Genomic DNA, 25,667 nt, shown 5'->3' with positions numbered 1-25,667 from the left:
GACTTCTCAAGGCTCACATCTCGTAGCCTTCGTGAGTTTAGGGGGTTGAGAAGTCACCTTCTCTGGCATGTTCTCGTCCGGGGGTAAGAGTATCTAGGTTGGAGCTTAGTCCCCATCCTAGACTACTCCTATCCTCGGACTACCCCCACACCACAATGCTTACTGGTCCAAGGACAAGGACTGTAGGTATCAATGGTAGAACACGCTAGGAAGTGGAAATCTCAGATAGTCATGAGGAGAAGGATTGAATGTAATAAACAATTGAGAATTGTATTATTTAGAGTCTCATCGCGAGACTCAACCTCTCTCATGAATAGTAGAATGGATTACATGGTGCTCTCTCTAAATAGACTTCTGCTACCTCCGCAGGCTCTGGGAACCCAGTCACTGAGGGTACACAAACATTAGAAACCTGTATGAAAACCCCATATGAAAAATTTGTTCCAACCCATTTGAGTTTTGGGTTTTTGCAGGGAAATCTTGAAATCCAAATGGGTTTGGACAGGTTTTTCCATATGGGTTTTTGATGTTTGTGAGCTTGATTTTTATGAGACTCTCATAGACATATCAATGACATCACTGTTATTTTACCTTTTCTCTCTCTCAAGTCTTTGAAAAAGTCCTTAAAAAATCCATCAAGCAAACATGAAAATCTACCATGAGATGGAAGATTGCCACGGGACGTCATCTTGGGTCGGCACTTGTTCAGCAGGGCTTTTTGGGGGACATGTCAATCTTGCGATTTTGACCGACGTGAAACAAGTGGCGCTTTAGAGCTCAATGGTAGAGTGAGTCATCACAAGAAAAGTGACTGTTGTCAATTGTGTTGAGCCTCTTGGCTTGTCACTTCACAACTGAAGTAATAAATTCATATAAATGTTGATTGATCCAAGAAAGAAGTCAAACAGCTTGACAGATATTGATTGATGACAGAAATGGAGACAAAGAAGATTACAATGGGAGTGAGGTTGATAAGGATGCAGATATTCGTAAGATGGTGCACGTTAAACAGTTATCGAATTGTTCAAAGTAAAAAGCACAGGCTTAGGTGAATATCTATCAATCATAAGCTTAATAGGAGCTAGGTGATCTGTGGCATTTTGCAGATTGCTCTCAGATAACACTGTTGTAAGCCATTTGGACAGTTGAGAGATAGTTGGATGATGATAAACTAAATTAGTCGGTACAGTGATTGATTTCTGGGTACCTTTCTTGATCAAACTGATAAGCTTTGATCGAATTGAAGCGACGTGAACACTAAAAGAAATCCAATAGAATTCACTTTTTAGAAAAATGGACCCTTGAAAGAAAAACAAAACTTCGAGAAATATAATCTTACTGACCTATCACATCCTTGAAGAAATATATCTTCTTCTTCTTTGATATCTCTGCCCATGACACTTTTCAAGATCTTTGCAATAATTGAGTGTATTGAAGCTTCTGAGATTTGACCTGAAGGGTCCGTCAGAGGGACGTAGGAAGCTGAATGATCCTCTATGGGATTTCTCTCATAAATCGCATCAATCTCTGCAGCCAACAGCTGTAAGGTCGGCTTACGTGCTACCGCTGATTTTGATGTCTTGGGTAATGGTTTAATTCTTGGATCAGTGATGAGAAGCAAGTTTCTTGTTAACCTACTATGCGCTGATGCAACCTTATTCGCTGCTTCGATGGAAGGCCTGTATGTTTCGACAAGGTTCGAAAGCTATCATAAGTGAAGTCCCTACAACCTTTAGACAAAATTTTAATGTTCAGCGAGAGTGATTCATACCAGATCAAGTCGATGTAACGCTCAACAGCCAAGGGGTCTTGAGTATCGATAACATGGTCTTGCTGTGGTTCAATAATCACACCGACCTGCGGTTTACCGCGCCCAAATAGCAAAGCGCCCTCTACCGCTGGATCGGCTGCTATAATGGTTTCTAATGGGATACTGAGTACAGATGACAAACTTTAGCTTTGGTTCTCTATGTCAGAAAGGCAAACATGAGCACTTACGGGTTTGTTTTCTCGGAGTTGACGAGTGTAATCTGATCATCAAGCCTGCCCATATGGCGATATAACGGGAGTCTTGGATGCTTCTCCAATAGATCCGATGTATGGTATACCTGCGGCCCAAATTCTTGTTCGAAACCCAAAGAACACCTGTGATGATCCGATGCCTACAGGTAACAACACATAGGTGTGATCCGAGTTCATTTCATTCTCAATCTTTGTGATTCAGAGTTGTTCCGTGACTTACGATAATCACCAACTCATACAAACCATCCTCTTGTTCAACAAGTTGCGCCTTCATTTGTGAGGATAGTCCAAAGTATTCCCAGTTTGGACCATAGCAAGGATCAGGAAGACATACGGACACTACGCCCGCTTCGCTACTGAAGTCGCGGATATCGGAATCAAAGGTTTTGAGGGTGGGATCCGAGAGAGTGTCTCCAAGTGAACAAAACAAAACTTACAGTCCAAAGATTGAAGACATCTTAACGCCTTTTTGATAAAGCAGATTTCCAACTTCGATCGACAAGGGGGCTCCGCCAAAACACAGTCGTTTGACTCCTTGCAGAAACATGAGACTTGACGCTTCATGAGCATATTCCTATAGTATAGTCCAAAAGTCATTAGTATAATGGGGTAAGAATGAGTTGAGTATCAATTCTTACACTGATAGTAAGCGGGCTTAGTACCACGATTGTACAACCTAAGAGACGCATGCCCTGCATGATCGTCACTGGGTTTGGTGTTCGCACTGTACAACGCCCATACTGGTCAAGCTCGGGACGGAAGAATGCACCTACAACGCCTCGTGAAAGGCTTAGAACGAAGGATACATGAACTCCCAATGCATGGTACGGCGGAAGGGCCATTGCCGAGACCAATTCTCCCGTCCAAGCAAATTCACCATAATCAGGCGATATTAGGGAACCACGAAACGTAATTCGGTTGATAGGAACAAGTTTTGGCAGCCCGGTAGTGCCGGAGGAATGGAAGAACAGGACAGGATCAAATTCGGTGTGTTCAAACTTTGGAACGGCCTTGAGTTCGTCGGACAAGTTATGGTTGAATTTATAAGATATACCATCAGCCAATCGAGGGAAAAGAGCAAAAGCTGAAGGAATTTCAAGTAATGTAATTGGATTGAAATCCGATAACTCTTTAAGGACTTCATCCATCTGTTCTCGGCTGAGCTTTTCTGAAACTGACATGTTAGGAGATTCTGAAGGTGTTCTGTCGGGGCAAAATTCTACATATACGTGCTTGCAGCCGCTTGCTCGAATCAAATGTGCAATTCCGACAACTGAGTTTCTAGGTGAAATCAATAGAGGCTGAGTTGAGATTGAAAGAATTTTGTCAGATACGAGGAAAGTCCAATCTACCCCAGAAAGTACCAGACCTTTGACTTACAATTGCGCCTAATCTGATGATTGAGAGAAGCATTGTATAATACACCAGCGGGTCTTTGGATGCGATCAAGCCAATGACGGGTGGACGCGAAGTTGGAAAGTAGTCGATAACTTTCAAAAGGCTGGACGCTGCGCTGACCATTGCACTTCCCACCTCATTCCAAGTAACGACATCTTGTGGTAACGAGTGCCCTTCTGATCCGGCCAAGACACCAAATGGACAATTGGGATTGTTAAGCGGATGAAACTCAGCAAGTGAGCTAGGATTGTAGGTCTTCAAGTTCAGATCTGGTCGTTTGAATTCGGGAAATTCGGCCCTTATTTTTTCAAAGTATGACGGAGAACTTTCCATGTTGGATACGATTGATTCACTATAGTGTATGGACTTATCACAAGTAAAAAGAGGTAAAATGCAACAACTACTGAAGGGCTTATCTCCTGTTATATAGCCGAGTCGAAGGGTATTTCGGAAACAATTTCGAGAAAGATATCTCATGTGCAAGTCTTTCCAGGCCCAGTAATTGCAGAAGACCCCTGGGAGAATGACTCCATGTTTGTCATTTGAGGCCGTCCGATGCCCAAAGTCAAGGAGCTTTTCTTGAGCGCAACAGGCATGGAAAGGCATGCAAACCTAAACTTAACAAAGTCTGCAAACCGTGAACGCTGTGGTGTGTACTTTGCATCGACTATTTAAATCTCTCGCTCTTGAGAATCAAGCCAAGATCTCAAAGGGTGGGGAAACAGCAAAAGCACACTATCGAGCACACGAGCGGGTATCAACGGCATAGACTTGATCAAACTAATTTGTACATCATCTTGAGAGGTGAGAAGTTGAGAACGCGTCCAACCATTCACAATCAGTCAGCATCAGTCAGCAGCAGTAAACAGGCCCTAACAAAGCTTCTATGAACCACACAGACCCACGCAAGCTTCAGCTTTTACATTTGCCGATGATGAGCACATGAGGAAAATGTGGGACTTTGCGCCGGATTTGATTTTAGAGACCTTTCAATGAAGAAATCAGGTATCTGAACTTTTCATTCATTCATTATTACATCGAAGGATTCGTGGAGTGGTCCACAACAAAACTTGTTACAGTGAGTTCCCTTTATAAGCATGGTGATGTCACACCAAATCCTATGCTAATATGAAATATGCTTCTTATCGAATCAGAGCTCAGATGCGGCGCGCGTCATGACAGGACACTAGGCAGTCATGGATGTGCCAGAAATATGCTTGCGATCGAAACAAGTAGTTATGCAATCTCGCCTCACTGATCAGGTTTGTCCGTGGAAGGCTAAGGCTGGAACCACGAGAGGCAGTCTTGTGGTTGAGACCGCAAACTTCACGAGTAAAGTGGCATGGTCAGTTTGCCTCAAATGAAAGTGAAGCGTCTTTCTGAATTTTGCCTTATGCGCCAGTTAGGTATCTCGATGATGGATGGTCAAGCCCGGTCTTCCATGTCAAGAAGGTATCTGGTCTCGAGCATTACTGGCCAATGCACACTAGATATGGAAAGACTTGACATCTCTTGACATACATACAACCAATGGTTGGCTTGCTTCCCCTACCCCTGCCCACCATTGCCAATCTCGATAAATATTCACCATTGATTATTTCCTCGCGTTTCCAACATAGCGGATTCACCAAACAATAAGAACGTCATCATTTTTCGGGTCGGTCAGGATTGCAATCAAAGCCATCTTTCCATCTCGTTCGCGAAACAATAACGGTCCCAGCTCAGACCTCTTCAGGGAGCCCAGCAAATGCCCTCAAGCGGATCCATTTATGGACTGTAGACCCGCGCTAAAACGCCTGAACTCTTGATTACACCCTGGCTAGAACGCACACTCAACATCTCGACTCTACCCGCCACACCCATTGCAGCCATCTCATTTACTCTGGGGCAGTGCCTTTCCTCACGTCCCTGCTTCCTCAACGCGCCCTCACAAGCAAACCAGCACACGGACATCAGCGACTCGCGGGTCCAAATTGCGATTGAGGGCAAATCGCGCTTCTATTGGCCTCAAAGCAGATCCTGGCCATCTCTTCCAATCATCGATTCTCACACCTACAAATAGCCGTCCGTTCGTTGTCCTTTTCGGCTTTCTCTTTTTCCCTCGAGCCGGCTCCTACATTAAACTTAGTCATAACATCTGTCACACTAACACTCTTCTGCCATTGCACAAAAACTTCAAAACCTTGCTTGCACTACTCAGCCATATCAACCCCTCTAGCAACTCGTTAACTTCAATCTTTTCGCATCATCGTTCTCTCGTATCGTGATCTAAACCTGTTCAATCCTTTTGCTTATTTACCCTCTCTACTCCTCGTGTGTGACTGTTAAACTTATTGTGCCTTTAAAGCAAAGACTATCACAAGATGAGCTCTACACAATCAACTTTTGCACCTGTCGCGTCGGCCGGCTCCGATTCTGCGCCGTCATCTTCTATCATTCCAGCCAGCATGCAGCGAAGACATCCCGCGTCACTCATTCCGCGGTATATGCACGACCCTGTTCTGCTCAGCCTTTTGAAGGCACCGTTGAATGACGAGTTGATTTGTACGTCTTTTGAAAATCACCTTTCGAAAACCCTTTCACTAACGTCTGTTCTTTTATATCTTAGCATACGTGGCCGAGCGCACTTTGGCAGTGGTTGCCACACCATCTGACCCAGCGCAATTGCCTACACCACCCACTACCCCCATCAAATCTAGCTTTCGACGCTCCTTGTCACGTAAATTGAAAGAAGCCGCACCTGACGCGCTATCATCAGAATCCACCAGTACAGAACCTACTAACGAAACCAACAAATCAAATGTCCCATCTCTGGCCACCTTCATCAAGCTAACCGCTGCACGCTCTAACGCCCAAGCTCCTACCCTTCTTATGACACTTGTCTACCTTGACAGACTTCGCCAGCGACTCAAAGGTGCCAAGGCTGCAAAAGGCATGCAATGCACCTATCACCGTCTTTTCTTAGCATGCCTAATCGCCGCAGCTAAATACTGTAACGACTGCTGCCCCCGCAACGTTCACTGGGTCAAATGGAGTGGTCTTTTTACTTTGAACGAAGTCAACCTCATGGTACGTGTTCATCCTTCAGAGATTTTACAGGCCTTTTTATTCACTTGTTATATTCTTCATCACCACAGGAACAAGAGCTGTTAATGCTTCTCGACCACGAGCTCCGAGTGGATGAAAAGGACCTCATCTTGATCTGCGCTCCCTTCTTACCTGCTTCTTCAGTGGAGCGAGTTACGAATATGGACCGCAACATCCCATCACTCACTTCATGCGCCACTTCACGTACATCTTCGTCCGAGGGTGTCGACCAGATCCACACTCCAGAGTCAAGCCCCATCGCTATCCAAATAGAACTTGCTCCAGACACCAACTTCGTTCCCATGGTCGAACGCAAGAAGACCAAACTTGTCGAAGCGGCCAATTCCACTGCCACTGTGATCACTCGGGCAAAGTCTTGGTATGGTAATTTGAGGGCATCGGCCGCATAGGATTTTCCGCTTGGAAATATATTGGGTTCTTGTTCTCGTATCTAGCGTCTGCTCTTGTCTTCTACTCCATCTTCTCACACTCTCTCTGGCCTTTATCTTGTTTCGATGGTTTTCTCTCGTCATTCTCTTGATTCACTTCTGGGGTTCATGGTTATCTTTATTTTTATTACTTCAAATGGGTTTCGATTTTTTTCATTTTGGGTGATAGCAGAATCAATTAGGGAAACGTAAATAAAGTTTTGCAAAACGATATTAGGATTGAAGGGACTTAAAGGTTGTTACTGCTAGCACATTTCATAGGATTTTGATCTATCTCCATCGTTTTTGTTGTTTCCATTATCAATGGCCTGTATATAAACTTGTTTGACCTCTCTAAGTATCTATCATATGAGTTGTATCCTCCTTTGCAATTTTCAACTCGATGCTGAAACAGACTATTGACATTTCTATGATACTGATTAATCGTGCGTTGTCACCAAAAAAGAATCACACAAGCCTTCGAGACCTCTCCCAATGAGATCCATCCAGATGGCGAATGAAAGAGCCTGTCAAGAAACTGTGAAAGTTGCGCAATTTACCGGACCCAGCTACAACACGACCCAAGTCTTCTCCCGGCCACGCACTTCCCTGATGAGCACGACAAAAGCATCGACGCCTCTAAAGCTTCTAAAGGTGGTTCATCGCCAGCTGTTTGAAAAGAGCTGTTAACCTCAAAAAAAGTTCGTCCCCAGGCAGGATTGAACTGCCAACCTCCTGATCGCGTTGCAAGTAACAGTCAGACGCGCTAACCAGTTGCGCCATGGAGACCTTGCGGCGTGGGAACCCATGTTACCACACAAATACCCGTCTTCCCAAATCTCCTTGAGGTATAGATCATCCAACCGGAGCATTTTTCAAACGACTCGTCAATAATGAGACCACTGAAGCATTTGTTCGGCCATTAAACCGGAGCATCTGTCCAGATCTATCCTACAACTTTTACAATATATCAAGCTCCTGTTCTTAAGGGCCATTTTGCAAATTTTATAGGTGTAGGTAACTTGCTTATTTACTGATTGGAATATCGGGAAATAGGGACTTCGAGTTTTGGATGTTTAGTAATTGTCGGGTCCGGGTTTGAATGGCTATTTTACCTTTGGAAAAATGACATCATTCCTGTTTACCATCGAAATTCCATCCATTACTCGTTGACCACTTTTTATCAAGTTTCCTTTTTCCTCATTATATCGTCAAACTACAATCTTCAACAGCAAGTATTTTTTGAAAAAGAGAAGGTTTTTCTAAAAAGTATCATTAGCAGAAAAAAGTTATCAAAGTTCTAGACATTTAGTGGTATTTTTTGGAGCTGTTGACCGTAGTTTTTTGGAGATTTGTTGCGGAGGTTCCATCGTTGACCGATATAGATTATGTCAAGTGATGATGTCCTTTATGACGAAGCTGCTACTGTTGCGGCCAAGATTGATGAGCTTCGAGAATCATATCTCTCATCAGATGGATCGAACAATACGTCAATGTTGGAGCTTAGAAACCAGTTTGCGAAGATCCTGCCTTACTCTTCAAAAAACTGGTACAGACACTGGTCGGAATTTGCATATGACTTGGTTAGAAAGGACAGTGCTGCTAAAAGACCGGTTTTTCGCGAACCAAGGAGATAGACCCACGTCTACTCCAAGATCAGACCAAGATAGATTATATATCTTTGCTCCTCCAACGAACCCGGTTTATCCTCCCGACCTTTCAAGACATGCTTCACCGGCTGAGCATGGGAACTCTGGAGTTCAGCATCCTACGAACTCTGGTGATCAAATCCAAGGATCTTCTGGAGATCGTCCGCCGTCTCAGTCAGGTGTGCTTTCAGTCAAAGACAGGATGGCTGTCCTATCCAAGAAAAAATGTGGAAGCTCAAAATCGAATCAACTTGCTTCTCGACAATCAAGGAAAATCTGAGGGGAAGAAACGTTCTCGCCGTCGTCGTGAAAAAAGTTCTTCTAATTCATCTGATTCAACTTAGAAATCTGAAAAGGACAACAAAAAATTTGCCTTCATTACGAAGAAGGTGGAAACCACTGAAGATGAAATCGAGTTTACTCCGGGGGCCCGTCTTTTTGCTGCTGACGTCAAAGGATATGAGTCTAGCATTGTGGCTGCCGTTAGAGGTTTCAATCGAAATGGAAAGCCGGCTTATTTTCCTGAAGTTCTATGAAAAGAACTACTTCTGGGAAAATACATTGATCTTCGGAGGATCAAAGGAGAGCTTCTTAACAAGAAGAAGGGAGACGCGACTTTTATGGCGTCGGGAAAAGAGAAAGGTCTTGAAGTGTCAAAATTTCTTACTCAAGAAAACGATGATTTGGCAGAGTGGGAGCATTACTTCAGAATATTCAAGAAAGCTACGAAGATGGCCTTTCCGGACTGTGGAAAATTTATTTCAGAGTATTCTAAATATATTAAATCTCAGTTCTGGTCTGGTGGCATTAGAGCAAATTGGAGAAACATTGCGGATTACAACGCAGCGTTTAGGAATCAAGTGGCCGATCGAAGATATGTTTGCTTTGCAGATTGGAACCATAAAGATTTCGACGTCCTTAAGACGCAATTTTTTGGTAGTGCATACGATCAACGTTCTAGCAATCTGGTGGCTCCTTCTTCTTTCGCTCGTTATAATCAGCCTTTTGTCAATCCGGTTGCTTCTTCTTTGTTTTCACGAGTAAGTAATCTTTATTGATATATTTCTTTGGATGTGTGACTTACTTTTTGGAGTAGCCTGCTGTCCAAGCTCCTTCTCGTAGAAAAGGAGCTCTTCAGGCAGGTCCTTCAACGTCAAAACCGGCTACTCCTGGAGCTCATTACACACCTGAGTTTAAGCATAAGAATGGTTTGGGGATTACTAGCGCGAAGGGAGTCAAGCATGCGGAACAGTACTGTTTTGCATACAATTCTCCTGAGAACTGTTCGTTCTCAGATGCGGATTGCAGTAGGCTACACCTTTGTGTTGGTATTTTTCCTTCTTACTTTTCTTCGTTTTCTCTGGTGTTTTTGATGTGTCTTTGAGAGAGTTGTGGCTGACCAAAAAGTATTTTACAGAATGTCCGGGGATGTGGTGCAAAACACCGCGGATGCAATCACTCCTGAAGAATATACTTCAGAGAGGTATCTTAGGGGGTATCAATGGGATGGTATGAACCCTCTTGGCTTCTCAGCAGCCATCGAATCTAGTTTAACTGCGGAACCGTTTCCGGACGCTCCTTCTTTAGAAGAAGATGAAGATGCGGCATTTGCTTTGAAACGGTTTCATTATTTATTTACAATTCAAACACCTTTTAATATTGATAAGATGGAACAATTACTGAAGTTCCATCCTAATCAACCGTTTGTGAAGTCGGCAATAAAAGGTCTTAGGGAAGGATTTTGGCCTTCATCTCGTCTTCCGTCGTCAGAAATTGTGGACATTCCGAATCACAAAACTTGTTTCGAAAACCAAGAGCTTTTGGAAAAACAATGTGAGGAGGAAATTGCCAAAGGTCGCTATTCCGAAGAATTTTTGACGTTGTTACCTGGTATGAAAGTCATTCCTCTGTTGATGACTTCAAAGAAAGATTCGGACAAGATGAGAGTTTGTTCGAATATGAGTTTTGGCAAACCGTCTCCAAATGATTTAATTGATAAAGACAAAATCAAAGTTTCGTACGACTCACTTCAATTGTGGATGCCTTTCTTAATCGAGTTGAAGAAAAAACACGGGGACGTTACGATTTTCAAATCCAACGTGGAAGGTGCTTTTAGGACTCTTCCAGCTCATCTTCAATACCAAATTCGACAAGTTCTACGCATCAAAAAGAAATTCAGAATCGATCACAACCTCACTTTTGGATCTTCAGCCTCTCCACACATCTGGTGTGGAGTTTTCTCGCTTGTCCTTTGGATAGCGGAAGAAATTTTTCATATCAAGTCTCTTAACTGTATGATGGACGACGTTTGGTCCGCTGCGGCTGCCGACGATTGGATCACGTTTAAGGATCACAGGATTCCAGGTCCCCAAGCTAAATTACTCATGGTTTTTGACATCTTGGGGGTACCTTGGGTTTGGAAAAAGCAAGTTCACGGTTCGGTCTTAGAGATTATTGGTCACATCGTAGATTCTAAGAAGATGAGTGTGTATTTAGAAGCGGACAAGAAGCTATTAATGATAGATTTGATCAAAAAGTTTGTGTCTACTCCAAGTCATTCGCTTAGAGATTGGCAATCCATGCAGGGCTGGATATCTTGGGGCTTTAACTCAATGCCCTTAGGTAGATTTGCATTGCAAAGTCTTTATGAAAAGACGGGTGGAAAGACGGAACGGTTTCTCTCTATTCATCTTAATAAGGAAAATCAGGGCGATCTTTGGTGGTTAATTGATTATTTTGAATCATGCAACGGAGTTTTGGTCCTGAAATCCTCAACTTGGTCTGCTCTTCAAGCTGATTCGTTATTCTATGTCGACGCATGTCCAACGGGTATTGGAGTGTGGGAGCCTGGTTCAAGGAAAGCTTATTATCACAAGTTACCACTACCTTCTCGTCATATCTTTTGGGCAGAGTTGTTAGCTGTTTTGGCGGCCATTGATTTAGGAATCAACGCAGGATCAAGAAGGATTTATGTGCAAACTGATAACAAAAACGTTTTTCATCTTTTTAATTCACACCGTCCTAACCAACTCATTCGTCCTCTTTTTCGTTACATTGTTCAACGGATGGTTGATTGTCAAGTGGAAGTAAAGGTCGCTCATATTGCTGGATTGACAAATACCTGCGCAGATCTTTTATCTCATTCGTTAACAGACGCTGTGAAAAGAGAATTTTATCCTTCGTCTATTTCTCTTCTTAAAATCGATCCTGTTCTAGGAGCAGGTGGTATCGAAATAAACTTAGAACATTTTAATAACCCGGCTTTATCATGGCGTCGGGACCTTTGATAAAACCATCGACACTATCTTCAGTTAATCACATCAAATTATTAGTCAAACAAGATCAGAAGGCTATCATTAATATCTCAACTTATCAAAAGTACAAATCTGCTTTTAGAAGTTTTTATCGTTTTTGTTTGCAATTCGGATATCTTTTTAATCCTAATTGTGATACTCTTTGTGAATACGTTTCATATACTTGCAGAAAAATTTCCCCTAGATCAGTTCGAATCTATTTAACTGGAATCTACTTCGTTTTTAATCTCAAATATCCAAAAGTAAGATGCGAAACGAAGAACAAATTAGTGAACAAGACTTTGAAAGGATGTTTAAAAACTTTATCGAAGCCAGTTCATCGAAAAGAACCTCTTACAATTAATCAGATTGAACATGCTGTTTCAAGTTTAGGTGTTTCTCATGACAACCGTTTGTTTCTAGTTTTGCTAAGCATAGGCTTTGGTGGTTTACACCGTTTGGGCGAACTTACTATTCCAGATTTGAAAAGGTTATTTAATGAGAAGAAAATTATCCGCCGTTGTTCTCTAAAATTTTCAGTCTGTGGAAAGTTCCTTAAATACATTCTTCCTTATTCGAAATGCGACTCTGGGTTCACGGGGGTTTCAGTGATCATTCAATTTTTTGAGAATTCATCTGCATGTCCAATTATTCGAATGAAATCATATTTACGCTCTCGAGATCTATTATTTTTATCAAAATCAGAATTGTTTTTAACTTCGAATGGTTCCATTCCGTCAAGATCTTGGTTTTTATCACGTTTTCATTCTCTGTTCGACAAGTCTTTTTCGGGGCATTCTCTTAGGTCTGGTGGTGCAACTGCTTTAGCACAGTCAGGTGCTTCTATGGAGTTTATTCAGTCTGCAGGAAGATGGTCTTCAGAGGCCTTTCGTATCTACGTTCGTGGACATGTTGCGTTAAGATTGCCAGACTCACAAAATCACGTGATTGGTCAGCCTGCGCATGTCGGTGCTTCAGTTATTTTTATTTGATGTGAGTTTTCATTTGAACCTTTTCAAGTGTGTAATGCAGTTTGTCTGCCATGTCTCTTAGATTTCTTCTTAAGGAAGTTTTCTTTGGCATTTTTTAGTGAAAAGATTTTTTAATCTTAGTTACGTCTGAATAGAAATTTTTGTTCATTTCTTTTAACAAGAAGAGCATATTTCTACGTTACATCTTTTTTTTGAAATTTTTTGTTATTGAGCTTTTTCGGATTCTTGAACTGACATTGATTCTGGCTCTTTGTTTTAAATTTTTTCTACTCCTCCCTTCTTCACCACTCTTTAAATACGCTTTTATAATAGGCGGGTCGGAGAGGGTGTTGTTTGGTTTTAGGACATGATAATTTATACAAAGTTTATGCCTAGCGTCTTTTAGCGTGTCAGTTTCATCTATCCGTAAGTCTTGACGATATTTCTAGGTGTAGGTAACTTGCTTATTTACTGATTGGAATATCGGGAAATAGGGACTTCGAGTTTTGGATGTTTAGTAATTGTCGGGTCCGGGTTTGAATGGCTATTTTACCTTTGGAAAAATGACATCATTCCTGTTTACCATCGAAATTCCATCCATTACTCGTTGACCACTTTTTATCAAGTTTCCTTTTTCCTCATTATATCGTCAAACTACAATCTTCAACAGCAAGTATTTTTTGAAAAAATCCCACCCTTCCCGCCCTGGGAGATTATTTGGGTAAAATTAATTTCATATTTAGTTCGAAAAAGTAGTGTTCTCTAAGAAAACAATATAAAAAACTTTTTCATTTTACTTTTTTATTCCTAATGTTTGTTGTGTTATACAGGTAAACATATGTTTGACACTTAATTCTAGAATGTACATCATAAAATAGTTGTTTAACTGTTTTTTATTGTGATTTTTTATCTTTCTTTAGCTTATGAGTAGTTTTTGTTTTGTTTTTTATATTGTACTATTATTGTGGACCGCTAGCCACCCCGTAGGGTGTTGTTTGGTTTTAGGACATGATAATTTATACAAAGTTTATGCCTAGCGTCTTTTAGCGTGTCAGTTTCATCTATCCGTAAGTCTTGACGATATTTCCTTGGGTTTACTTGGACAGACTACACTTGCAAAGTATTTGTCGGATGGCACAATAGATGATACCTGTGACCCGTTGGCTACTGTTATTCAGCAATTGGATTCAGTGAAAAAAGGACCTGCGATTTATGTACTTACATGGCATCGTGTGAGACTGGGATAAAAGCAGTAGAAATCACGGTTGTACCCATGAATGAAGGCATTAGTGGGTCTACTAAGACGCAGGATAGGGGCGAGAGTCGTTACACGTAGTTTACCCACCCATCAAAGCCGCAAAAACAAATGCCTTTAGGAAGGCCATCGGGAGACTTGAATTTGGTAAGATAAAAAATAAATAGATTGTTATAACGTGTTGCGAATTGAGAGGTTTTGTGGTCTGGGTGGGAGTAAGAAAGGCTCGCACAGTCAATTCATGGGAGGTCACAACGAGACTCAAGGGAGAGCGTGTCATGATCCAACATAGCCACATGTTGAACTTGACTCTGTTGGATATCTACAGTGAGATGTGTTTGACAGATTATTTGTAGTCATGTGACTAAGTTTTCTTCCTAGTGTGACCACTTCCTTTTTCGTTGCAAGCCATTATTTTGTACATAGAAGTGATGAAATTGGGAGACTGGACTTTTATTTACATAGTCATTTCGACATAGGCCCTGTGTTCCACGAGCAAGTCTAAAGTGACCCTAGTCAGAAGGCGAGTCCCACTCGGAGGCGTCAAGTCCCTTTACGAGCCAAAGATGACTCTAACGGAATGTGAATAGAGGAATAGATTGAATCTATCTCAGGTAAATGAAGTGAACAATTGTAATACTTTTAGGGATTTGGACTTGAAGGACCCGTTGGTCCCAAAGCCTGTTACCAAATGTACTTTGTTTTACATTACCAGATTAGCCTCACCAAGTCTACGTTAGTGAAGACTTTGAAAACCTTGATGTCGTCAAGCTTCTGCAGCTTCTTCAAGCCAAGAATTAAGTCTGCATTCTCTTTGGTCCTACCTGACGTTAGTGATCAGACGCAATGAAACGCTCACAAAAAGAAAGTTGAGTTCAATAGCTCATAAGTCTGATTGAGTTTATAAGACCATAAATACCCAAAACGCAAATCAGATTCAATCCATCTCACTCTCAAAATTTCATGTCAACAATCAGCATACATGGAAAAGATAAGTAGATAGCAGCTAAATGTGTCAAAAGACTTCAATTCAAATTGTGATCTACAATAAGTTCATGAAAGATAATAGGATAATTGTAAAAGAAAGGAAAAGAAACAAGACTCATCCTCAAAAGTTTTTTCACCATTCCTATTTTTTGCAATATAAAGAGCTTGTAGATCTTGATGTATCATACTCATAAATAGCTGATAGATGAAACCAGCCCTCCTGTTTGTTTAAAGGATTTTTTGATTGAAGAGAGACTTGATGGCCTATACCAAAGAAGTAGTATTGCATCTAAGGCCATAGGATGGTCAATGTAAAAAGAAGAAGATAGTGTTAACATTGGGAAAGACTAAGCATACAAACCATATAGGAGAAACTGGAGAGGATTTGTTTTGGTAGAGCGCGGTCCCACACAAAAGAGGATCCATTAGCTGAGCATCGTGACTTTGAGTCTCGACTTGAATAGTGTGACCACGAGGGACTGGCAACCGGCACATTTGAACCGGTTCAATCGTGCCTGTTGATGCCCAATTGTGGTAGTTGAACGGATCTTCACTCGGCACCGTTCCCGTTGAATTTATGTCGTTGTTTCGTGCCATACTGTGTCATACCCTTACCGGATCCAACGACACCAACTAGAGAACGAGAATAGTAAACAAGGAATCATGATCAGTCAATTTGCTTCACAAAAACAATGGCAATGAATGATATATGGTCGAAATCATGGGTAGTGCAAGTGATAACCAGACTGTTCGATATCAAAAAGTGAGAGGCTTCGTGTGCAAGCCGCAAGCCAATTGAGCTTTGAGAGCGCATGTAGAAAGAAATAGCTCAGCAAAGCATCTTAGTCTCCAAGAGAAGAGAAGAGGAACACCCCACAAGAAACATTATAGATAGTAGCCTCGCTGCTGCTGCTGCTTCTGCCAAGAAATAATCCAAGAGCGTATGAAGTATTGTTGATATGTGGGTTCAATTGATCATATCTGAATTTAATAGAAGCGAGAACCAGGCAAAATCTATAAAGGTAAAGACCACATACCCTTTCCAAACGGATTATCAGGTGAGGCAAACATCGATTCACCTACCTGTGAGACAAACATCAACAACATTAGAATTAAAACCATCTAAAAGATAGTTGAAAAGACACTCACGATTCCAGGAATATGTACACCTTTCTTAACACTCTTCTTTGCAAAACTTTGCCAAGACTTTTGTTTTTCCATCTGTTCCGCTGCTTTGGCCGCTTTACTTTCAGTCTTCTTTTCGTTTTTCTTCCTTTTACGATCTTTGTCTGACTCTTGTTCATTTTCTACTAAGGATCGTTTCTTAGGATCCGTCACAGGTTTGATTTCGGATGCCGTTACCAATTCAGTGGTATCATACCCCTTAAAGACAACCGTATAGATTCGGGTATCTGACGACCCACCGATCCTGGATCAGAGGGAAAGTACAAAATGAAGGATGTTGTGTTCGATGCGAAAAACGTTATCAGCATACATTAGAAAACGAGAACAGTAATGAAAAGAAACTGACGTTGTGATTTTGGCTGGATAGTATTTGCCATCACCAGCGTACTTGGCCATGCAAGTGTCACCAGGATTTAAAAGAACGTTTGAAGTAGCGGATGCAGAAGGTTTAGCCTTTTCCTTTGTTGATTTGGCTTGAGTACCATTCTTGTTAGATGGATTAGATGAAGGATCTGTTTGAGAAGCTTTAGCGTCATCGTTCGATTGATTTGTATTCTTTGAACTTGATTGAGCAGCTAAGAAATCTTTTGTCAAGCTAATCAAATTGACAAGTTCTTCTTTCAGACTTAGAAATTCGGCATTGGATGAATCTTTTTCTAAAGCGAGATTGACCTAAATGTATCAAAATCGAGAAAACATCTTGGATTTTAGCTTTTGGAATGGAAGATGATAAGAGATGAGACAAACGAACCTGACTGAGTTGATATTCGTAAGTTTCGAGTTCTTTAGCATCCATATCGCTTAAACTCTGAATTCGATTTCAGGAAGAATGTTTGGGATGATTCGATAGAGTAAATAGTAAACTGGGTCAACTGGGTTTTTTGAAAACCGGGGCAGGTTTGAGAGCCACTATAGCTGGAAGACTCGTGGGATTCGAAACTAATCGAGATGGAAACCAAGTGACAGTCACAGTCAAAACCAGGAGGGCTGGATCGGGCCACGGGCGTTACCGGGCATCTCGACCGAGCCATGGTGGTCAATTGACAAAACCGCCCCGGTCACTCTCAAAGTGCACGCCGAGTCTAGAACTGAATGTTGCACTTGATGTTTGGTCGAAAGGGCTCACCCTTTTTGCTGCATAATGTAGCATTTTTAATCATATATTTGACATTACCTGAGATAATTTCTGACATCAACTGGAATGATTTTGCATATGTAGTGCAAAAAAACTTCATGTGCACAGTGTCCCCTTGACGGTGTCCAATCATTTTTGCCCCACACAGCCAGTATCTTGGAATGAGAAATTCATGGTGTTCTTGCATCTCAGACCTTGTTTAATCTTTTTCCCAGACTCAAGGTATTGTTGACTAATTAAACATCATATAACATCTGTTTGAGTGTTGAAATTCAATGGTGTGTTAGAGCCTTCAGCCAAAAGGTGTTGGCAATGACACCAATTGCACCAAACAGACTTCTCACAATTCCTCTACCATTATGTTTTATGCCTTGGTGAATTCAGAAAAGGCACACTTGTGAGCTACAGTCAAACCTGCACAATTGCATATTTAGGGGGAACACCCAGGCTATGCAATTCCACAAATCACCCAAAGTCAGGTAGTTAAGGGATAGGTTAAAACACATGAAATTATGCATAAATGTCAATATACAAAGAATTATTCATTCTACAAATCAAAGGCTAGGCCATTAAGACTTGAGGCTCAGTGTTTGTGCATAATAGAGGGGGGCTCAGGTCATCGAGCAATTTTGCAGCTTTGACCATAAAAAAGAAATCCCAAATTCATAAATTTTTGTATAAATTTTATGAATTCAGAATTTCTTTGATAACATCCCAAATTTGTAGGAGAAGAAAATGTGCACAAACTTACAGTGATAAGAAAACTCAAATGTCTATCAAACAAGGAAACCTAGACATACAAGTGAAAAAGAAAAGAAAGGCATCATTGTCAAGACTGATACAATAAGTAGCAAACCCCCCCAAAAGAAACCAGGGTATGGATTGATGGTTTCTTAAGAAGCTGTTGATTTCTGTTGCCCACTGCTTACTATCTTGTTTTACAAAACAGGAAATACGTCTACAGGGGAATGGTACTGTAAAAAGATTTCCCCAATTTTTCAAGTAAACACCTTGAAAATCTTGACTTGAGCCCCCCTAATTATATGCAATCTTATCCTGCCTAAAATCTATGCAACCAGTCTTTCAAAACACAGTCTTTCAAAACTTTGGCTTGCTTGTGAAGATCAGAATCTTCTGAAGTGTTGATTACCCATTCAAAAAAGTTAATGAAACTTATAATTTCAGACAGGCTTTTTAACACTGCAAAGATAATATATTTTTCCATGGTGAAAAATGATTGCATTTATTTTAAAATGATTGATGAAAAATTGTTTCTAAAATTTAGGGCCCAGTTTTAGCCCAAAATTCTTGGAAAACAGATTGCAGAGAGATACAATGCTGTTTGTCCTTGAACGTTTTTTTCAACTTGCTTAGAGTGTTTTACTCAGAAGTAACTCGGCAAGCAATTCCTGATACTTTTTCTGGTTTTTGGAAGCTCACAGCAGTTCAAAAAATCCGGAAAAATCAGAACAGATCAAAAATGCCCTTTGTGATGTTTGGTGATTTTTTCATATTTTTTGGTGCCTTTGTCTTGGATATATGCAAGGTATAACACCAAAAGTTGTTCTCTGTTTGCCAAATAAATTGTAAATGTATTTTGGGTCACCAATGTATCAAATGTGGACGGATTATCCTGAATTTTTTTCCACATAATGGCACAACCTTTGTTGTGTTGCAAAATTTTTTCTGGGTGATTTTGGAGCCTTGTACATATGTCAGCATAATATATATAGTTGTAACAATACACATGTGATGGTATACATACTGAGCCAGCAAGATCCCGAAAAAAACGTTCAACAAAGGGAATGCTGTCCTTCACTTATGATTTTTTTTCTGGCTTGTTCTTGTTAATTTTGGAGGCTTAAATGAGTGCGCAAGTTCTGCATCTCTGTCTATCTTGCCGAAAAATCTGGGAAATTAACAGACGGAGTGCTAGAATTTTTCTGTATCCGCCAAAATCTCCCACCAGAAAGAACATCACACAATTTTACTTACCTGATTTTTTCAGATTTTTTGGACCAATATGGAGCATGCCATTGCAATTGCTGGTTTCAATCATTTTTCACCATGGAAAAATATATTATCTTTGCAGTGTAACAAGGAACAGAATGCACATTTTTTCATATTTTTTGCTCTGTTTCTGACCTTTCCAGATTTTTGTATACAAATAATTTAATTTTCTGCCCAGAAAATGTTATGTTTCTTGTAGTGCTACTATATTCACGAGACCACCCTTAAAGCTTCTCTTGCATCTCCCTCTCGAAGCTACAACATATTGCTAAGTCTCATCAAAAGAGATCCAAGAGAAGAATCACCAAAAGTAAGAAGAAATCAAAACGAACGATTAAGAAGAAAGTTAAAAGAAGTTAAGAAGAAAGATTTTCAAAGTTAATAAAGTTAAATTAAAGTATAAACTTAATCTGCACTCCGCAAGCAAAGTTAGAAGAAAGTTGATTACTCAGTATTACCACAGAAGTAACATTTAAAGAAGATAACTTATACCCCGCATAATCTCGAACACCACTGCATCCTTCCAAAACGCCAAACTTTAAGCTTCCCTCTAACTCAACGGACTCGGAGTCATCGGAAAAAGAATTCTACGAGACAGAAGAGACCGCAATGAATCCAGAACACGAACAGCCCTCTATGGCCGAGATTTTACGGCAAATGAGAGAATTAAACACTCAATTCTTAGAGGTCAAAGCAAGCTTAGCTGAAGAATCGCAGAAACGAGAAGAAGCTGAGAGAAGAAGTGACGAAGCAGAACAACGACTACGTCAATTTGAAACAACCCGCACTACCTCCACTCAACTACCTCACAGCTCCGCCCCGATCGCTCAGACCTCTGTTCCGCAAACGATTAGTCAAATAAAGCCTCCTAAGATCGCCACTCCGAATAAATATGATGGTACTAAAGGACAGAAAGCCGAAGTTTATGTTAATCAGGTCTGCTTATATATGCAAATGAATGCTGCTGCATTTGTGAACGAACAAGCTCAAGTTGCGTTCGCGTTATCTTACCTTGATGGGAAAGCCAGTATTTGGAGCCAAAATTTTACCGATCAACTACTCGACCAAGATAAAATGAAACAAGTTACTTGGAAAAAATTCATTGAATCATTTAAAGCGACGTTCTTTGACTCTGAAAGATTGGCTAAAGCAGAAAAAGAAATGAGGGCGTTAACTCAAACAAAGGCAGTGGTAGATTATTGGATTAAGTTTTCGGAATTAGCGTTGATAGTTAAATGGCCTGAGAATGTATTACTATCTCAATTTAAGCAAGGATTAAAGAAAGAAATCACGGTGCATATGGTACGGGACAAATTCAAGGAAGTTGAAGAAATGGCAAAGTTAGCTATTAAACTTGATAATGAAATTAATAAAAGAGACTCCAACACGCACCACCCAATTGTTTCGACCAACACAACTTCAACCTCAACCACTATTACTGATCCAGATGCAATGGATTGTTCGGCTTATCGTGTTAACATATCAAATGAGGAGTATAACAAGAGAGGAGCAATGGGAATGTGTTATAGTTGTGGTAAAGATGATCATTTTATTAGAGACTGTCCAACTAGAAAAAGACGTGGAGGTAGAGGAGGTTGGAGAGGTAGAGGAGGATATGGAGGTTATGGGAAATTCAAAAGTAAAGTTGCTGAAGTGGATGGTGTCAAGGAAGAAGAGAAGGACGATGGAAGAGCTGAAGCCTCAAAAAATGGAGGCGCTCGGGAGTGCTAGTGGTGCCACACTCGAGCGGTAATTACTTAACTGAAGATTGTAGTAGCTTAAATTCACTTGAAATAAAAGATACGCGAATCATTGATTTTGTTACTATTTTCAAAGTTAAGAGTGCCACCCCCATTGTTGCAAGAGCCTTAGTAGACAGCGGTGCTACACATGAAGCAATGAGCCACCGGTTTGTCTCTGCCAACAAGTTCAAGATGGACCCATTACCTCAAACCAGAAGTGTAACTGGTTTTAGTGGTCACGAGTCAAGAATCACCCATACTGTTGACCTCTGTGTCAACTCCATTGAATCAACACCAACCACCTTCATAATCACTGAATTGCGCGACAAGTACGACATAATTCTTGGAATGCCTTGGATACGACAAAATTTTGAAAAGATTGATTGGAAAAACGGTCAACTCAAGGAAAATCATTCACTCATTGCAGTTGTAGAATCAACTTCGTCAAGACCGGACAAAGCCTCGAGGAACCACAAGGAGAAGCCTATGAGGCATGCTAGGAATCTTGACGAGGGGGTGGAGCCTGAAAACTCATTAACACCCCCGCAATGTGCGTATATTTCTAATTATTCAAATGACGAAAAAGAAGCAGCTAGCAAGCCATTACATCATGTAGAAAACTTAACACACACGAATTCGAACGAACACATTCAACTGCCGGAACAAGAGAAACGAAATGAAACTGCAGCTGACCGTAAGGCAGCTTTGTTGGTGCCGAAAAACCCCTTGGAGGACCACGAAAGACGGGATCCTACGAGGCAAGCTAGGCACCATGACAAGGGGGTTGAATTCAAGTTGAGTTCGTCACAGCCCCCGCAGAGTACGTGTAAACATTCTTCAATCTCAAATGTGAATGAACATGCTGGCAAGCGTTTTTCTTTTCAACCACAGCATGCTATCCAACGACTCAACTCAAGCCTAAATCGTCAAAACAAAGTGATGGATCAACTACGAACTTTACAACAACCGACAAAATCAATGATTGATGTAATGAAAACGTCATGGAACCTGTCTGCGAAGATAGCAGCAGATCAAGTGAAGGACTCACCTACTAAGAACGCGGCTGAACTCGTACCCGAATGCTATCACGACTATTTACCTATGTTCGAAAAGAGCAATTCTGACGTTTTACCACCTCATCGCCCATATGATTTCAGAGTTGATTTGATACCTGGAGCATCGCCACAAGCAGGAAAAGTTATTCCTTTATCACCGAAAGAAACTGAAGTGCTTAATGAGATGCTTGAAAAAGGACTGAAAAATGGAACAATTCGCCGTACAACTTCTCCTTGGGCAGCTCCTGTCTTATTTACCGGCAAGAAAGACGGAAATTTACGACCCTGTTTCGATTACAGACGACTCAATGCCGTAACTGTAAAGAACAAATACCCCCTTCCACTGACAATGGAACTAATAGATAGCCTACTAAATGCAGATGAATTCACGAGTTTAGATATGAGGAATGGGTATAATAATCTAAGGGTCAGGGAAGGCGACAAAGCAAAACTAGCATTTATATGTAAATCTGGCCAATTTGAACCGCGAACAATGCCCTTTGGACCAACGGGAGCGCCTGGATTTTTTCAGTACTTCATTCAAGATATACTGAAAGCTCATATAGGCCGAAATGTGGCTGCGTATCAGGATGACATATTAATCTACACCGGTCCAGGAGTTAATCATCAAGAGGTCGTGAAAGAAGTTTTGGAAATATTAAGACGTCAAAATGTATGGTTAAAACCTGAAAAATGTAAATTCTCAAAGAAAGAAATTTCGTATTTAGGATTAATCATCTCAAAGAATCAAATTAGGATGGATGAAAGCAAAGTCAAAGCAGTAAAAGACTGGCCAACCCCAAAAAATTTATCTGAAGTACAGACCTTTTTGGGATTTGCAAATTTTTACAGAAGATTCATTGATCAGTTCTCAAAGATCGCACGACCACTGCACGAGCTGTCACAAAAGAATGTTGCGTTTGAATGGAATGAACAACGTCAGAGAGCATTCGAAACACTCAAGACTGCGTTCACCACCGCCCCGGTATTGAAAATTGCGGATCCATACAAAGCTTTTGTATTGGAATGTGATTGCTCTGACTATGCGCTAGGAGCGGTACTTTCTCAAGTGTCTGATGATGACAATGAACTACATCCTATTGCATACTTATCAAGATCTCTGATTCAGGCAGAGCGGAACTATGAAATATTCGACAAGGAATTATTGGCAGTAGTAGCATCTTTCAAAGAATGGCGACAGTATCTCGAGGGGAATCCAAACCGCCTCAATGTTATTGTGTATAGTGATCATAAGAATTTACAATCCTTGATGACAACCAAAGAACTGACACGGCGGCAAGCAAGGTGGGCCGAAATTCTTGGCAGCTTTGATTTTGAAATTAGATTTCGACCAGGTAGACAATCCACCAAGCCAGATGCGTTATCTCGGAGACCGGATTTAGTCCCAGCTGAAGGAACAAAGCTCACATTTGGACAGCTACTAAAACCCGAAAATTTGCCTGCTGATGCATTTATTGATGAATTAGAGATTATTGATAAATGGTTTGAAGAAGAAGAATTGCTGGAACAAGATGAAGAGAACAACAGTGAAGAAGAAGATAACAATCAAATGCTTATGACCGACAGAGAAATATTACAAATTATAAAGATGAAGAGCAAGTCCGACCCGAAAATCAATGAGATGATTAGGCTTTGTGCTGAAATGCCAATGTCGAAGCATATCAAGGACTATCAAACTATTGATGGCATTTTATATTTCAAAAACAAGGCTGTTATTCCGTCTGACACTGATTTGAAATTACACATCCTTCGTTCTAGACACGATAGCAGATTAGCAGGTCATCCGGGGAGAATGCGAACGTTAGCACTGGTAAAGCGCGCATATCACTGGCCGTCAATGAAAGCATTCATCAACAAATACGTGGACGGATGTGGATCATGTCAACACGTAAAATCTAGGACCAAAAAGCCATTTGGAAGTCTCCAACCTTTACCTATCCCGGAAGGACCATGGCTCGACATTTGCTACGACCTAATCACAGACTTACCCAAATCTGGAGGTTATGACAGTATCCTAACTGTTGTTGACAGACTCACAAAGATGGCGCACTTTGTTGCATGTAGGAAGAGCATGAAATCCGAAGAGCTTGCTGATTTAATGATCAAGGAAGTTTGGAGGTTGCACGGCACTCCACGAACGGTAACATCTGATCGAGGAAATATCTTTATATCACGTATCACTAAAGATTTCCACAGAAGACTAGGCATCAAGACCCAATCCTCAACGGCGTATCATCCCCAAACAGATGGCCAATCAGAAATTACGAACAAAGCGGTTGAATTATATATCAGGCACTTCACCGCATACAAGCAAGATGACTGGCTGACGTTATTACCATTTGCTGAATTTTCGTATAACAACAGTGAACACTTGGCGATAGGCGTGTCCCCGTTCAAAGCTAATTATGGATTCAATGTCAACTTCACCGATGTTCCGTCCAGTGAACAATGTTTACCGCTGGTGGAACAAAGAATTGATCAAATCAAAAATGTTCAACGTGAATTAAAAGATGCAATGGGCCTAACTCAAGAATTAATGAAGATGCAACATGATAGCAAAGTTCGAGATACGCCTAATTGGAAGAAAGGAGACAAGGTCTGGCTCAACAACAAGCACCTATCAACAACACGGCCCACAGCTAAGTTTGCCCATAGATGGGTAGGACCATTTGTTATTTCAGCGCGTGTGTCTAAAAATGCTTACAAGATTGTGTTACCTAAATCTATGAGTAAGGTACACCCTGTTTTTCACGTCAACCTATTAAGAAAATTCGAAGAAAGCAAGATACCAGGACATCACAAAATGCCGCCACCACCAATAGTTATGAATAATGAAGATGAATTTGAAATTAATGAAATACTTGATAAGAGAAAAAGAGGAAGAAAATTAGAGTATTAATAACTGGAAGGGATATGGTGAAGAACATGATTCATGGGAACCAGAAGAAGGTCTCAAGAATGCAAAACAATTAATGAATGATTTTAATAGAAAGTATCCAGATGCTGAAGTTAGATACAAAAGGACGAGGAGAAAGAAGTGAGGGTATGGCTTTTTCCCACTGGGTTTTTTACACTACAAGAAAGATAATATTTTCTGGGCAGAAAATTAAATTATTGATACACAAAAATATTGAGAGGCCAGGAGAAGGGCAAAAAATGAATAAAAATATGCATCTTGTTCCCTGCGGTGAGAGCTTCACTCTCCATATTTTTCCATATTTTTACAGTCCGTATTGATAAGTGTACTAACAATAAACCTTCACAATCATCCAATTACAACCTGTAACAAGCACTGAGATTTGGCTCATTAGTGTTTAGAGAAACTTTTGATTTCTGAAAATACTCATAACTTTTTCAATTCCGGTCCAAAACGCTCGATTTTGGGTGCATTGGTAAGCTGGAATTGTCCTCCAAATAGTTCATAATAGG

General features: G+C 40.8%; 4 protein-coding genes across 4 annotated transcripts; 2 read left to right on the top strand and 2 right to left on the bottom strand.

The window, feature by feature from the left end:
• Nucleotides 1-856: 856 nt before the first annotated feature.
• MELLADRAFT_76773 (uncharacterized protein) lies at nt 857-3,798 on the bottom strand (the record flags this gene model as incomplete). Its single annotated transcript, XM_007405525.1, has 8 exons — nt 857-1,257; nt 1,344-1,679; nt 1,772-1,933; nt 1,999-2,162; nt 2,243-2,375; nt 2,460-2,596; nt 2,661-3,323; nt 3,403-3,798. The coding sequence occupies 8 exons, from the start codon at nt 3,751-3,753 to the stop codon at nt 1,005-1,007; spliced, it is 2,199 nt and encodes a 732-aa protein (XP_007405587.1).
• A 1,739-nt stretch (nt 3,799-5,537) lies between these two features.
• MELLADRAFT_115361 (uncharacterized protein) lies at nt 5,538-7,400 on the top strand (the record flags this gene model as incomplete). Its single annotated transcript, XM_007405690.1, has 3 exons — nt 5,538-5,964; nt 6,029-6,489; nt 6,558-7,400. 3 exons carry the CDS (start codon nt 5,784-5,786, stop codon nt 6,915-6,917), a joined length of 1,002 nt encoding a protein of 333 aa, XP_007405752.1.
• A 1,804-nt stretch (nt 7,401-9,204) lies between these two features.
• On the top strand, nt 9,205-11,871 carry MELLADRAFT_92398 (uncharacterized protein; the record flags this gene model as incomplete). The annotated part of the gene is made up of 3 exons (XM_007405691.1): nt 9,205-9,624; nt 9,681-9,908; nt 9,970-11,871. 3 exons carry the CDS (start codon nt 9,205-9,207, stop codon nt 11,869-11,871), a joined length of 2,550 nt encoding a protein of 849 aa, XP_007405753.1.
• A 3,229-nt stretch (nt 11,872-15,100) lies between these two features.
• MELLADRAFT_70914 (uncharacterized protein) lies at nt 15,101-17,142 on the bottom strand (the record flags this gene model as incomplete). Its single annotated transcript, XM_007405524.1, has 6 exons — nt 15,101-15,379; nt 15,452-15,723; nt 16,128-16,173; nt 16,240-16,519; nt 16,622-16,947; nt 17,027-17,142. 5 exons carry the CDS (start codon nt 17,069-17,071, stop codon nt 15,641-15,643), a joined length of 780 nt encoding a protein of 259 aa, XP_007405586.1.
• Between the last annotated feature and the right edge of the window lie 8,525 nt (nt 17,143-25,667).

The sequence above is a fragment of the Melampsora larici-populina genome, assembly GCF_000204055.1.
Source record: "Melampsora larici-populina 98AG31 unplaced genomic scaffold MELLAscaffold_4, whole genome shotgun sequence".
Taxonomy (NCBI): domain Eukaryota; kingdom Fungi; phylum Basidiomycota; class Pucciniomycetes; order Pucciniales; family Melampsoraceae; genus Melampsora; species Melampsora laricis-populina.
This window is presented reverse-complemented; position numbering and strand designations above follow the sequence as displayed.